This window comes from Rhizopus delemar, genomic scaffold (genome assembly GCF_000149305.1).
Source record: "Rhizopus delemar RA 99-880 supercont3.14 genomic scaffold, whole genome shotgun sequence".
NCBI classification, from domain to species: domain Eukaryota; kingdom Fungi; phylum Mucoromycota; class Mucoromycetes; order Mucorales; family Rhizopodaceae; genus Rhizopus; species Rhizopus delemar.
In genome coordinates this window covers 603680-616326 of record NW_027137840.1, presented here as the reverse complement: position 1 = coordinate 616326, position 12647 = coordinate 603680, and the positions used below count along the sequence as shown (strand labels likewise).

Below are 12647 nucleotides of genomic sequence, written 5' to 3'. Positions count from 1 at the left end.
TAGTCATCAATCTTGGTTTTTATGTCTTGCACAGTAGACCTGTTCAATCCAACAAGGTCTGCAATCTCTCTAATCGTATGATGTGTTCTAAGAAGATAAAAAACCCCCCATGCTTTACTTTCTTTTGTTTCATCTTCAGATATAATTAAAGGTCGGGTGCAGTCTTTAGAGATTTGAGCAGACATTTTTTTTTAATGTATTGATGGATGAGAAAAAGACAAGTTTATTTTGTTATGAGGTTAAAATTATTTCAATAAATTTCTTTGTCCGAAAATTTATTTGGTGTGATTGTACTTCTTATGGGTTACTAACCCTAACATCTTTTGATAGCAAATTAGCCTTTAATAATTTATATGAAGTTACTTTTTATTAACTTTGTGAGTGTTTTTTTAATTCTATAAAAATATATATACAAAAAAGAAAGTTGTTTTATAAAAGGGAAAGGAGATTAATGGAAGAAATACTGTGATTTCTTTACTTCATTAATATCAAATTCACCTCTTGGTGGAAGAGGTAAAAACGTCAACGGTTCCCAAGTGTGCTCATACTTTCTCGTATTCCTTCCCTTCTTCTTTGGACTTTCCTCCAAGCCATCTTCTTCACCCTCATCTTCCAAATCATCTACATCATCTGTATCAACAGTAACGTCTCCCTCCTCTGCATCGATACCAAAGATAGCCTTGAATGCGTCCTTCTTGGCCACATCTTTCTTCTGTTTCTCCTTTTCAAATTCTTTTTCTAATATTTCAGGATTACCAAAAAGCGTAGGACCAATCACTGGGCCTTCGTCTTCACCCACAATTTCTTTGCCCTTATCAGATCCAATAGGCTTAGACACAGGCACCCTAAACTCCTTGTAACGTTCTTGAAATTCTTGAAGCAAGTTTTCCATGATCGGTTGAGAGTGAAGCTCAATAAATTGCTCACGAATCACTTCATTCATTGAATCAACGTCACAGGCATGAGTCCAATAACTGTCGTGAACCGAAGCAAATGTCATGCCTCTTTTGTGACAAGCAACAGCAGACATCAACATATGGGTGGCATCTAGGGAGTGGATAAAGTTGGGTGGGAAAGCAGTACTTTGCTTAAGTGCATTGACTGGACGAGAGGCGTCAGGGTCTTCGATATAGATTGTTTGTAATAACGTAGCGACCTGTCTCTTTCCGGATCGGCGATAAGGTTGAACAATAGGAAGACCGAGTGGTGTAGTCCAAATGACAGAAGTCATTTGGCTTGATGACGGATTACGAGCAGAGAACACTTGCTTTTTCTTCTTGGATTCCTTTGCCTTGGCCTTGCTCTTTTTCGCATCTTCAATAGAACCGGAATTATGCTTTACAACGCCAGACTCTTCAAGAGTTTCTAAAGGCACACTTCGAGCAATTCGCCTTGCAGAATCAGTCAACCAGTCCTGGATTTGACGAGCACCATTAAACATCTCACCCAAGGATGAAAACACAGCCTTGGCAAGGTATGAAGAAAGGGCGTACACTTTATCACGGGGAATATCAGGGTTTTCTTTTAATCGGTTCTCAATCTGAGCGCGTGCACCAACAAAAGTCACACCGTACACATTTGTCATTACAGTTTGCTTCACTACCTTTCGACTCACATTGCCCTGTAAAATCTTGGCATACTCATTTCCTTCCTCGGCAGCTTTGTCAATGTATTTGTTGACCATATCTGCTACACCAGTATACACATCAGCTGGACGATCCCCTGCAGCCAAATTGACAGCTCGAGCACCTGCTAAATCACCACCCAAGGCAGCATAGTGTTGAAGACCGTTACATGTACCGTCTTGGTGGACAGGCAAACGAGACTTGAATTCTTCAGGTTTTCCACTGCGAACAGCTTCTGCTACCTCAAAACAGGCAGCTAAACATTGCCAAGGAGAGTCTGCCTTTAACCACCATTGCTTGCCCTACAACACAGAGAGATCGTTTAGAATTTTATACTTTTTAAAGAAAGGCATATAATTACCGTTAAAGGATTATCAACAGCATCTATAATGTTGTCTATGTTATCTAATGTGAATTGTTCTCTTTCAGTAAATGAATGTCTAGCAATAAAGAGAAAGGTTAAAATATATTCTATTGTTGTGTTGTTTTCTACATACTTGTCATAACCATATAAATTAGCCAAGTGAATCTTTAACCATCTCCAACCTTTTTCACCCAATGGTTTTGCTTCTTCAAAGTGAAGCAAGCCACGACAAAGATCATTGCCTAAATGGTTCAAAGTAGGGGGCATAGGGTATGCACGACCACGGAAATCCATGTTGTGAGGGAAATACATTGGAAGATTCAGAAACTAATAAAATATGAGATTCTTCATTTTTGTAAAAACAGATAAATACTTACAGCACGTGCGGTTTCAACTTTATAATTCACATCACATCTCAAACTATGGTTGTTCTTTTCGGTTGTTTGAATCTGTTTCACTTCATTTACCCAATTGAATTTTGCTTTAGGATCTGTGTGGTAATTTTCTGGCTTGGGTGGCAATGGTGTAGGTCCATTCACAGCAGGAGGAATATCCGCAATGGCTTCTCCTTTATTCCAAGCTTCTAAGATAATCTTGAACACATTCTTATTTACTTTCCAACGGGTAGAGCCCAAGACGTCAAGACCAGCTAATACATCTTGTAATAGGTCTCTTTCAGAGGCCTTGTGAAGATAAATTAATTGTTCTGCAGAATCCTTGATTCTCATACAGACAGATTTTGTTTGGAGGTAGCCACCAGAATTGTATGATAACCATGGACGAGGAGGAACCAGCATGGGCAATAGACGAGGATGGAGGGTATCACGAATAGGCTCACGAGAGAGCATCTCTGTCAATTGGTCGGCAAACTTGATTATACCAACACGTTTACCAAGTACATATTGATAAGTATGAAAGAAGGCAGGTATATTTTCAACGCTATAATTGATTTGGTTGGTTTTCCTTTTTTTTTAAATTTTTTTTACTTACATTTTCTTTCCTGTTTCAGGATCTCTACTAGGAACTGGTATTTTTGCAGCTTCCAATAACAAACTTGTCAACACACTACCTACTTTTGCACGGGTCGTAGTCGGCCAAACAGGGTTCCATTCAGCAGAGTTTTCATCATTGTTGACAATTTTTTTGTGTGCTTTGTTGACTGCCATATTAAATAGTCTACCGCTTGAAAGTACATTTTGAATATTCTGTTGCGATTTAGCATGCTTTTTCATTTGAACAGCATTATGTTCCATCTCTACTGCTTTTCCAACATCTAAAATAGCACGGGCTGTCTTCATACCATCACCAATACCAGAAGAATTGTGAAGACGCAAGAGTTCGAGAATAGTCACAATAGACAGTGTATCTTTAGGCAAGACTTTCAAGAAGGGTCCATACGCACGTCGTTCATGATCACGTGGAGCAGCAACCTCACAACGCTTGATCTCTTCATCAATAAGAAGTGTCAAATTTTGATGCCAGGTCCACATAATTCGTTTAAGTGGTGTCAAATGCATAGCATTCAGTGTATCTCCTCTTTCAATACTCTGTTCCTTTGTGTGAAGTAAACGTTGTAAAGCCATTTCATATCCCTGTCTTTCCAAGGACAATTGAATTTCATAAGGATCCATATTTAAAGAGGCCTTTGGATCACGAAGTGCTGTCAATTGCTCTTGAAGAAAGTGTACACCAATGGATTTTGTTGGTTTTACTTCAGGTAGATCTTCCATTACCTCACGGCTTCGCAATTCATTATTGATTTTCGCAGTGTCCTTCATGATTGGCTCAGCTTCATCGCCCAATATTTTGTTGGTAGCGGATTCAAGTTCTCCTAAAAGCTTTTCTACTTCGGCAACAGTTGAGCCTCTGCTTTCAGAAATCAACTATACAAAAATCAAGTGTCATGTCAATATAAATTCCCTATTCTACATATAAATACAATTTACTTTTCTAAATAAAGCAATGTCAGATTTTGTCAAATAGCTCGAGTTTAATAATTGTTCTATTGGAATCCCATCTACTTCGGTCATTTCTTGAAGTAAGGCTCTTGTTGTATGAAAACCACTGGATCTGTATTTTCGTCAAGCAATACTTTTGTTTAGTTCAATCTCCTCATTATGTATCGAGTCTTTTTAGTTACCTAATAAATCCCTTTACAATAACTGCATAAGTGTTTGCATCTGCTGTCACACCATAAGCTTTCATATTGTCGAACCATAGCAAACACTCTTTGGTCATTGGCTTTTTAGATTCTACAAACCCATTCAAGAAAGCATTGTAAATATTTACATCACAAAAGAGCTTCATTTCATCCTTTTTTGTCTTGTATAGTTCCTTCATGATACGTTCAGCCCGCTCCATATTCCCTGAAGCAATACAAGCATTTAAAATAGCAAATTGCTCTGCGATATTGGAAGGTAATACTCTGGCTGTTGTCTTGAAGGCTTCCGAGTTCGGATTAGGAAGAATAACATGCTTGTTGTTGTTGTTGCTGTTGTATTCTATTTTGGTGGCCGTTGTTGAATAAAAAGAAGGGCGTAAGAAGGCAACAGTGCTTTTTAATGCTGTATGTCTAATGATATGTGCTCTTTTGCTTTGCACTGCTTGTCTAGCAAATGATAAGGACATTTTTGTAGATCAAAAAGGTAAAGAGATCAGGAGTTGTCCAATATATAAAAAAAAAAGAATCTTTAAAGATCTGCAAATATAAGTATATTCACTAGCAGTTCAAATTGTTTAGTCTTTTCAAAAGAAAATGTTTTTAAAGAACTACTCTACAAAAGAACGAAGAAAAAGAAGTGTTTTGAGTTAAATAAAGAAAAAATCTGTCAAGGGTTGCTGTGCAGTCTTTACCTTTCCACCAGTTACAATGAAAAAAAAAAAAAGTGACCTTCATTTTTGAATGTCAGACCGTTTAAGCTGTCACAAATTTTGCTTTCCTTTTCTGTTTTATACCCAATTTGCTGATTTGCTGAAAACAATTCTCTAATTTACCAGAACTAATTTCATGGACTGAGCTAACTAAATAAAAAACAGAGGATTTCAGGAAGCAATTTTAAGGATTGCTTATTTATTTTGTTATCTTTTGACTGAAATCTATAGCTTTAGATAAGAGTCTCATTCAAATAGTGATTGAATTGATTTTTCAAGTGCTGAATGATGTTATGGAGGTAGATTAATTCTTCAAGAGCCTCTGTATCCTCCAGCTGATGAGGTTTGGCTTTCGCCTTGATCAATACCCAAAATTGCTCGATTGGATTGAGTCCTGGTGAATATGGAGGGGGAGATAAACACACTTGTAGTTTCTGCCCCCTTCCCTGATCATTGCCTCTATTTCCTTGGAAGTGTGTATAGGTGCATTTTCCGTTATGAAGTAAAGCTCCATCATATTCTTCACACTTATTCATGATATCAAAAGTCTCGCTATTGAATCTCATGTAATGATCTGTTGTGGTGTCCCTGGGATATTCTTTAGGAGGAGCAGTTGTTAACCTTCTTTTTTTTTGCCACCCTATACTATTCTTAATTTGGGCGCTTTTGGAGGTTCCCTGATGCTTACATTTACTACACCAATTGGTGCAATGTATTCGATAATTGAGTGCGAGGGCGCCCTTGCCAGAAGTCTGTCAGCAATAGTTTCTTTACCTCTGGGTGCTCCTACTGTACTAGATCTTATATCGCTATTAAAGTCTGAGTCTTTGATAAACACATAACTCTTAATGAATTCGAGATCCGTCTGCATTCATTTCAGTCGCACGACAAGATTGTCATAACCATTTCTTTTGTAGAGTAGAATGTAGCTTACTTGAACATAATGCAACACTCTTCTTTCATGAACTCATGAACTCTTGACATCTTAATTTCAAGACCTTCAAAATGAGAGATCAGTTCATCAACAGCATTACTCAAGTATGTTTGAGAGTTTTTATGGAATTTTTATAAAAGCAAGCAACTTTTGTGACACAATTTTTTTACAGCCAGTAAATGCAGCCCGTAAATGCAGCCCACTACTCTTTTTTCTTCTTCTTCCTGTGATAATATGTCTAGAGATTCAAAGCCGATAGCATTACGAAATCTCATGTCTTTTTCAAGAAGTTCCGATACTGGAAAACTTAGAGCTTCGGATTCTATGCACAATACTGATGAAGATCCATTATTGCTGGACGAAGAAGCTAGGGTATAAAAAAGCCCATTTTTTATGCCAAGAATTAAAAAAGCACATTATCACTTAGATCAACATATCTCCAACACCTTCAGAAAGGCACTTGACAAAACAGGATAAGCCAAGTCTTTGGAAACGACTCAAGCCGAGAAAAGCACAAGTATCAAGGACAATTTCACTTCAAGCAGATGGTATATATTTATATTTTGCATAAATTTCAATGATTTCGAGCTGATTGTGTATGATGTGTATAGATAAAGAGAAGAAGAAGTATTCGGCTAATGTTATTATAAATCAAAAATACAATATTCTTACGTTCATTCCGATTGTACTTTATGAGCAGGTAAAAAATCCCATCTAAAGCTGGTAAAAGAATAGAAGTTAACTTTATGAGTAGTTTGTTATATTCTTTAATTTGTATTTTTTACTCGTAGCATTATCACAATTTATACCAGCATTAAAGATAGGTAAAGTAACTTAGCTAATACTATCCATTCTTTTTAATCAGATCAACTAGGCTACATTCTGACTTATTTTGGACCTCTTTGCTTTGTATTGACAATCACGGTTAGTAAAGAAGCATTAGATGACTATCAGCGGTATAAACGTGATAAAGAAGCGAATTCCCAACTATACTGTAGACTTACATCAACAGGAAATCAGAATATACCAAGCTCAAAAATAAGGGTGGGTGATTTATTGTATGTCAACAAAGATCAAAGGGTAAGCGCACCTTTTGCTATCACAATATGAAGATCTTATAGAAAAAAGGTTCCTGCAGATATGATTTTACTAAGGACGACTGAAGAAACTGGGGCTAGCTTTATAAGAACAGATCAGTTGGATGGTGAAACAGATTGGAAATTACGATTGGCTATACCATCCCTACAAAGGTTAAAGTCTGATCAAGACTTGTTAAATATAAAAGGACACGTATATGGTATATCTATGTATGAAAAAATTGAGGCGATTTGTTAACCATTGGTTTTTTTTATAGCTGATGCTCCGCATAAAGACATCCATAACTTTGTTGGAACAATTAGTATTTTTAATGAGACAGCAGGCCAAGAACGTTTAGAGCCATTAGGTGTAGAAAACACAATGTGGACAAATACAGTATTAGCTTCTGGATCAGCATTGGGGTTTGTTATTTACACCGGAAAAGACACTCGGGCAGTCATGAACACCAGTCATCCAAAGACAAAGGCCGGTTTAATCGACAGTGAAATTAATCAATTAGCGAAGGTAAATAACAATGCGTAAAGGAAAGATCAATATTCTAATGTATAAAAAAGATTTTATTTATAGTCACTCTTATACTATCTATAATTATGGTTGGCTTGAATGGTTTCCGCGGTATTTGGTATATATACGTCTTTAGATTCTTGATTATTTTTTCTTCCATCATTCCCATCAGGCATGCTAAATCACATATATCTCTCAATGCTCCTGGCTTACTCAAACTATGTATAGTTTACGTGTTAATTTGGATATGGGAAAAAGTGTATATGCTCGACAAATAGAACATGATGATGAAATAGAGGGTACTATTGTCCGTACAAGTACTTTACCAGAGGAGCTGGGCCGTGTTGAATATCTCTTGACAGATAAAACAGGCACACTAACACAAAATGACATGGAACTTAAAAAGCTACATATGGGAACCATGTCCTACAGTTCAGATACAATGGACGAAATTCAAAGCCATCTAGCTACTGCATTTAGTCCCCAGCAAGATACACTACTAGCAAAAGGACGTCGAAATATATCTATTCGTATAAAAGACATCATACAAGCTCTTGCCTTGTGTCATAATGTAACGCCCGTGATCGACGTGGACGGAAATGTTACCTATCAAGCCTCGAGTCCTGACGAAGTAGCTATTGTCAAATGGACTGAACATATGGGCTTGACTTTGATTCACAGAGACGTAAACACAATTCGATTACGAGTGAATGCAACAGAAGAAATACTTAATTTTGATGTACTACATATTTTTCCATTCACGAGCGAAACAAAGCGTATGGCCATTATTGTCAAGAATAGACAACTTGGAGAAATCACGTTTTATGAAAAGGGGGCAGATACAGTGATGACAAAAATTGTTCAATATAATGATTGGTAAAGCCCATTAGACAACGATAAATGTATACTAAAAAGAAAAATTGATTATTACAATGAAAGGCTTAGCGAAGAATGTGATAATATGGCTAGAGAAGGCTTGCGCACACTCGTTGTCGGTAGAAAGAGTTTATCTAATGAAACGTATGATGATTTCTGTGCCAAATATCACAAAGCTGAAGTATCTATGCATGATCGTAATATGTTGAAGCAATCAGTTGTAGAACAGGTTTTAGAATCAAATTTAGAATTATTGGGATTGACTGGTGTTGAAGATAAATTACAAGAGGGCGTCAAAAATACCTTGGAACAAATGAGGAATGCAGGACTAAGAGTATGGATGTTGACAGGCGACAAGATTGAAACTGCAACTTGTATTGCCATCTCCTCTAAGCTAGTAGCACGCAATCAGAGTATTCACCAAGTAGCCAAATGTAAACAGAAAAGAAGTTCCCATTATTTCCTATGTATTTATCCAAAAAATTATTTATAGTGAAATTTGCTATTGAAGCAGCTGAAGAGATCGATCATCTACGAACAAAGACGGATCACTGCTTAGTGATTGATGGTGAATCATTGCAACTTTGTCTAGAGCACTGTAGGCAAGAATTCATTGAGATGGCGTCTTTATTACCTGTGGTAGTTTGTTGTCGTTGTTCACCTACTCAAAAAGTATATAATATACAGCTTGATAAGGAATTATTACCTTTAACATTATATCCAAACAGGCTGATATTACACGTTTAATCAAGGAGTATACAAAAAAAAGAATACTGTGTATTGGTGATGGTGGTAATGATGTGAGTATGATTCAAGCAGCTGATGTTGGAGTAGGTATTGTCGGCAAAGAAGGAAAGCAGGCTTCTCTTGCTGCTGATTTCTCCATTACTCAGTTCAGCCATCTAACTAGACTACTGCTGTGGCATGGAAGAAATAGCTATAAACGATCTGCTAAATTATCACAATTTGTTATTCATCGTGGTTTGATTATTTCAGTCATGCAAGCTGTATTCTCTGCTATGCTTTATTTTGCTCCTATTGCTATCTATCAAGGCATGCTTATTGTTGGATACGCTACTATTTACACGAATGCTCCTGTATTCTCACTTGTGCTGGATCAAGATGTGAGTGAGGAAATTGCTATGATGTATCCTGAATTATACAAGGATTTAACAAAGGTAAACAAGCTTTTTTTGTAGTAAAAAAAGAAAAAGTAAAAACGGCTAAATCTTGGTACTACCTTCAGGGTCGATCACTGTCTTACAGGACTTTCTTTACATGGTTATTGATTAGTGTATATCAAGGTGGCTCAATCATGATTTTATCTATTCTCCTTTTTGAAGATGAATTTATTCATATTGTTGCCATCTCATTTACTGCATTAATTTGTAATGAATTACTCATGGTTGCCCTAGAGATAAATACATGGCATAGACTGATGATCTTGGCCGAGGTTATCACGGTTTTAGTTTATTTTGGATCCATGTGGCTATTACCTGCATATTTTGGTAAAATTAAAAAAATAAGAATAACAATAATAAACTCATTTTTTATAGACATGTCCTTTATATTAACCGGACGTTTCATTTGGAAGGTAGCAGTGATTACTGCTGTAAGTAGCTGCCCTTTATATATTGTAAAAATAATTAAGCGTAAAATTGCTCCACCAAGCTATACAAAATTAACATAATCAATAAAATATACATTACTGAGGGGTATTATTATTCTCTTCGTAAATTATCCAATCTTGCTTGTAAAGCAGCATCATCCGATGATAAAGCACCTTCTGGTTGAGCAATTCTTTCATGAGAAGAAGCCAAAGGTCCTTCAGGTTGTTTAACACCAGTGGGTATTTCACCAAGCTGTAAGATAGATATTAGCATGAAGTTTTTGGTGAGCAAATTTGCATGTACCTCTTGATCAAAGTGAATACCGATCTCATCCAACACTTTATTTACAATTTCATCACTTTCAGCCTCATCCTCGTCTTCTTCAAAAGCATCGTCTATGGCATCCCCCATCATTTCATCCTTCATGTCCATCATTTCGTTTTCTCTTTCAAATTGCATCATGATTTGTTGAATTTTAGGCAAATTCATTTGTCTGTTCATTGAACCCATTGCTTTTGTTGCTCCCTTTAAAGCTTCTGCCATTTGCTGACTTGATCTTAAAGTCTATTATACTAATTAGCAAAGCAAAAAAGGAAGAAACAACTATACCTGTATACGAAGTCCTACGGCTTGTAATTGTGTCTTCATTTGATAAAACTTTTGGACGTTACGTCTTGTACGAACCAAGTCTTTTGCCATCACTTTACATGCACCCATTTGATTTTCTTTTGCTGATTTCTTTATATCGGCAATCAGCTTCTTTTCCTGGCGTTCCAACTTTTCTCTTTCTCTATCAAGTTCTCTCTGAGCTTTGGCTAACGCTCTTTGGTGCTGCTTGAGCATTTCTTCTGGTGTTTTTCTTTTGCCAAATAAGAATTCCTGAAAGAAAACGCTTAGTCTCTCGAGGTCGTCATGTTCAAAAAGAAAGAGCAGGGAAATACCATTTTCTTTTATTTCTACTTTAAGAAAAGAAAAGGAGGGGAATACAAAAAGGGAAAGGAAAGTTTTGCTCAGCAGGGCGGAAAATAAATAGGCATTAACAAACAAATTGAAGATGAACATCAATAGGATGAGAGGCGCTTAGCTGAGGTCGTTGAGAATAGTTATCTCGAAGTATTTCACGGAGGCTGTTTAGTAATGCTTGATAGGATTGGTTTGGATTCTGTCGAAGAGTAGCTAAAAAATTATAAATGTTAACATGATTTTGTAACATTTTTTTTATCTTACTTGTGAATGCATAGCTCATAGCTCCAGTTGCTTTACCAGCTTCTTTAGCATCTGCTGATGTTTGATCATCTTTGCAACTAATAAAGGGAAATTTAGCATCATCATCATTATATAAAAAAGAGTGTGAAATTTGTCTATTTACCCAGAAAACATAATTACATCTGCAGGTGAAAAATTTCGAACCTTGTTTTCTTCTTCTATATCCCGAGCATTCATAAGTTCTTTGCCCAACTCGATTAATTCAGAAATAGCACGCGTTCTATCCCCAGTAGCGTATGCCATACCTACCGACAAAAGTCCTTTGCCGGCATCCTTGAATAAGTTTTGATCCTTTAAAACCCCCTTTGTAGAATAAATAAAGGGTAGATCCAAGACGGTACCTGAATGACAACTATCAAATATACAAGTCAAACGACACCCTTCACACAGTGGTCTCACAAGTATGTCATGCATCGTGTCATCTATGATCTGACCTGAGGTACCTTCAAACTCCTGAAAATCAACAGGATAAATAGTTTCATCATACCCATCTTCTTCGTCCCCATCCAGATCCTTTACTCTTCCTCCGTGACCACTGAAATGGAAGAAAAATCTATCGAGAGATGTACATCAGAATGCGGTTTAAAAAAGAACGAGCAACTTACGAATCATTGGGCTGTGCATCTTCTACAAGCCAATGCATAGAAGCCAAAATATTGGCACGAGTAGGATAATACTTGCTGTCGTGAGGATGATCATCTGTCAAGATGACCATGTCTTCTCTTTTAAATTCATAGTTAGAGATTAAGAAGCTTTCAATGTTTTCCACATCATTAATGCACCCATTCAGCTCATGCTCTGTTCCAAAATAATTTATGCCAATCAATAACGCTTTCTTTCTTCCTTGACAGTTGGATAGTTTAAAGTTAGGAGCACCATTTTTTTTGACAGATGGATCAATGTGAAGATAATATTCGCTATCAGGAGCATCTGTACTTTCACCATAAGGAACTTTCCATGAAGAATTAGTTGCTGTTGAAAAAGAACTTCTTATACAACTTACTAGGAGTTGATGGTTGATTTTCGGACACAAAAGGCGGTTGAGGATAGTTTGGGTTTGGGTTGAGTATGTCTTCTGTAGTAAATTCTGGATCATAAGAATCGGAACCAGGAGCATCGTCACCATATCCGTACTGGATTTTATGAATTAGAAAAAAAGAAAAAGAAAACAAGGTTGGTTCTGCAAATGTACCTCTTTATCACTATTGTTATGATATCCCATATCAATAAATTAAATAAAAAAAAGAAAAAAGAAAACTGAAAAAAAGGATAAATGGCAATGCTTTTTATAGTAAGTATTGACAATAGACGTGTGCAACACGATTCGCGATTCCGAACATGGGATAAGTTTATAAACAAATACCATGATTTTGCTCAGTTCGCTTTGTTCTGTTAATGGAATGATGCTATTGAAGTCTTTTTTTAATATATCAAAATAGTTTGTACACAGTTTACTTTCAAAGCCACCCCCTTTTGTTCGGCTATTCAGCGGAAATACG

General features: G+C 36.6%; 4 protein-coding genes across 4 annotated transcripts; 1 reads left to right on the top strand and 3 right to left on the bottom strand.

Annotated features, from left to right (window-relative positions):
* Positions 1-389: 389 nt before the first annotated feature.
* RO3G_14577 (uncharacterized protein) lies at positions 390-4617 on the bottom strand (the record flags this gene model as incomplete). The annotated part of the gene is made up of 8 exons (XM_067669161.1): positions 390-395; positions 479-1927; positions 1987-2065; positions 2123-2316; positions 2367-2928; positions 2980-3872; positions 4011-4059; positions 4130-4617. 8 exons carry the CDS (start codon positions 4615-4617, stop codon positions 390-392), a joined length of 3720 nt encoding a protein of 1239 aa, XP_067525262.1.
* Positions 4618-5093: 476 nt separating this feature from the next.
* RO3G_14576 (uncharacterized protein) lies at positions 5094-5844 on the bottom strand (the record flags this gene model as incomplete). Its single annotated transcript, XM_067669160.1, has 3 exons — positions 5094-5500; positions 5635-5669; positions 5795-5844. 3 exons carry the CDS (start codon positions 5842-5844, stop codon positions 5094-5096), a joined length of 492 nt encoding a protein of 163 aa, XP_067525261.1.
* Positions 5845-6028: 184 nt separating this feature from the next.
* On the top strand, positions 6029-9693 carry RO3G_14575 (uncharacterized protein; the record flags this gene model as incomplete). The annotated part of the gene is made up of 12 exons (XM_067669159.1): positions 6029-6166; positions 6222-6342; positions 6406-6494; positions 6793-6842; positions 6916-7091; positions 7149-7396; positions 7447-7514; positions 7625-8272; positions 8336-8706; positions 8766-8944; positions 9001-9450; positions 9688-9693. 12 exons carry the CDS (start codon positions 6029-6031, stop codon positions 9691-9693), a joined length of 2544 nt encoding a protein of 847 aa, XP_067525260.1.
* A 300-nt stretch (positions 9694-9993) lies between these two features.
* RO3G_14574 (uncharacterized protein) lies at positions 9994-12370 on the bottom strand (the record flags this gene model as incomplete). The annotated part of the gene is made up of 8 exons (XM_067669158.1): positions 9994-10446; positions 10492-10761; positions 10928-11058; positions 11110-11186; positions 11252-11701; positions 11754-12120; positions 12152-12281; positions 12341-12370. 8 exons carry the CDS (start codon positions 12368-12370, stop codon positions 9994-9996), a joined length of 1908 nt encoding a protein of 635 aa, XP_067525259.1.
* Between the last annotated feature and the right edge of the window lie 277 nt (positions 12371-12647).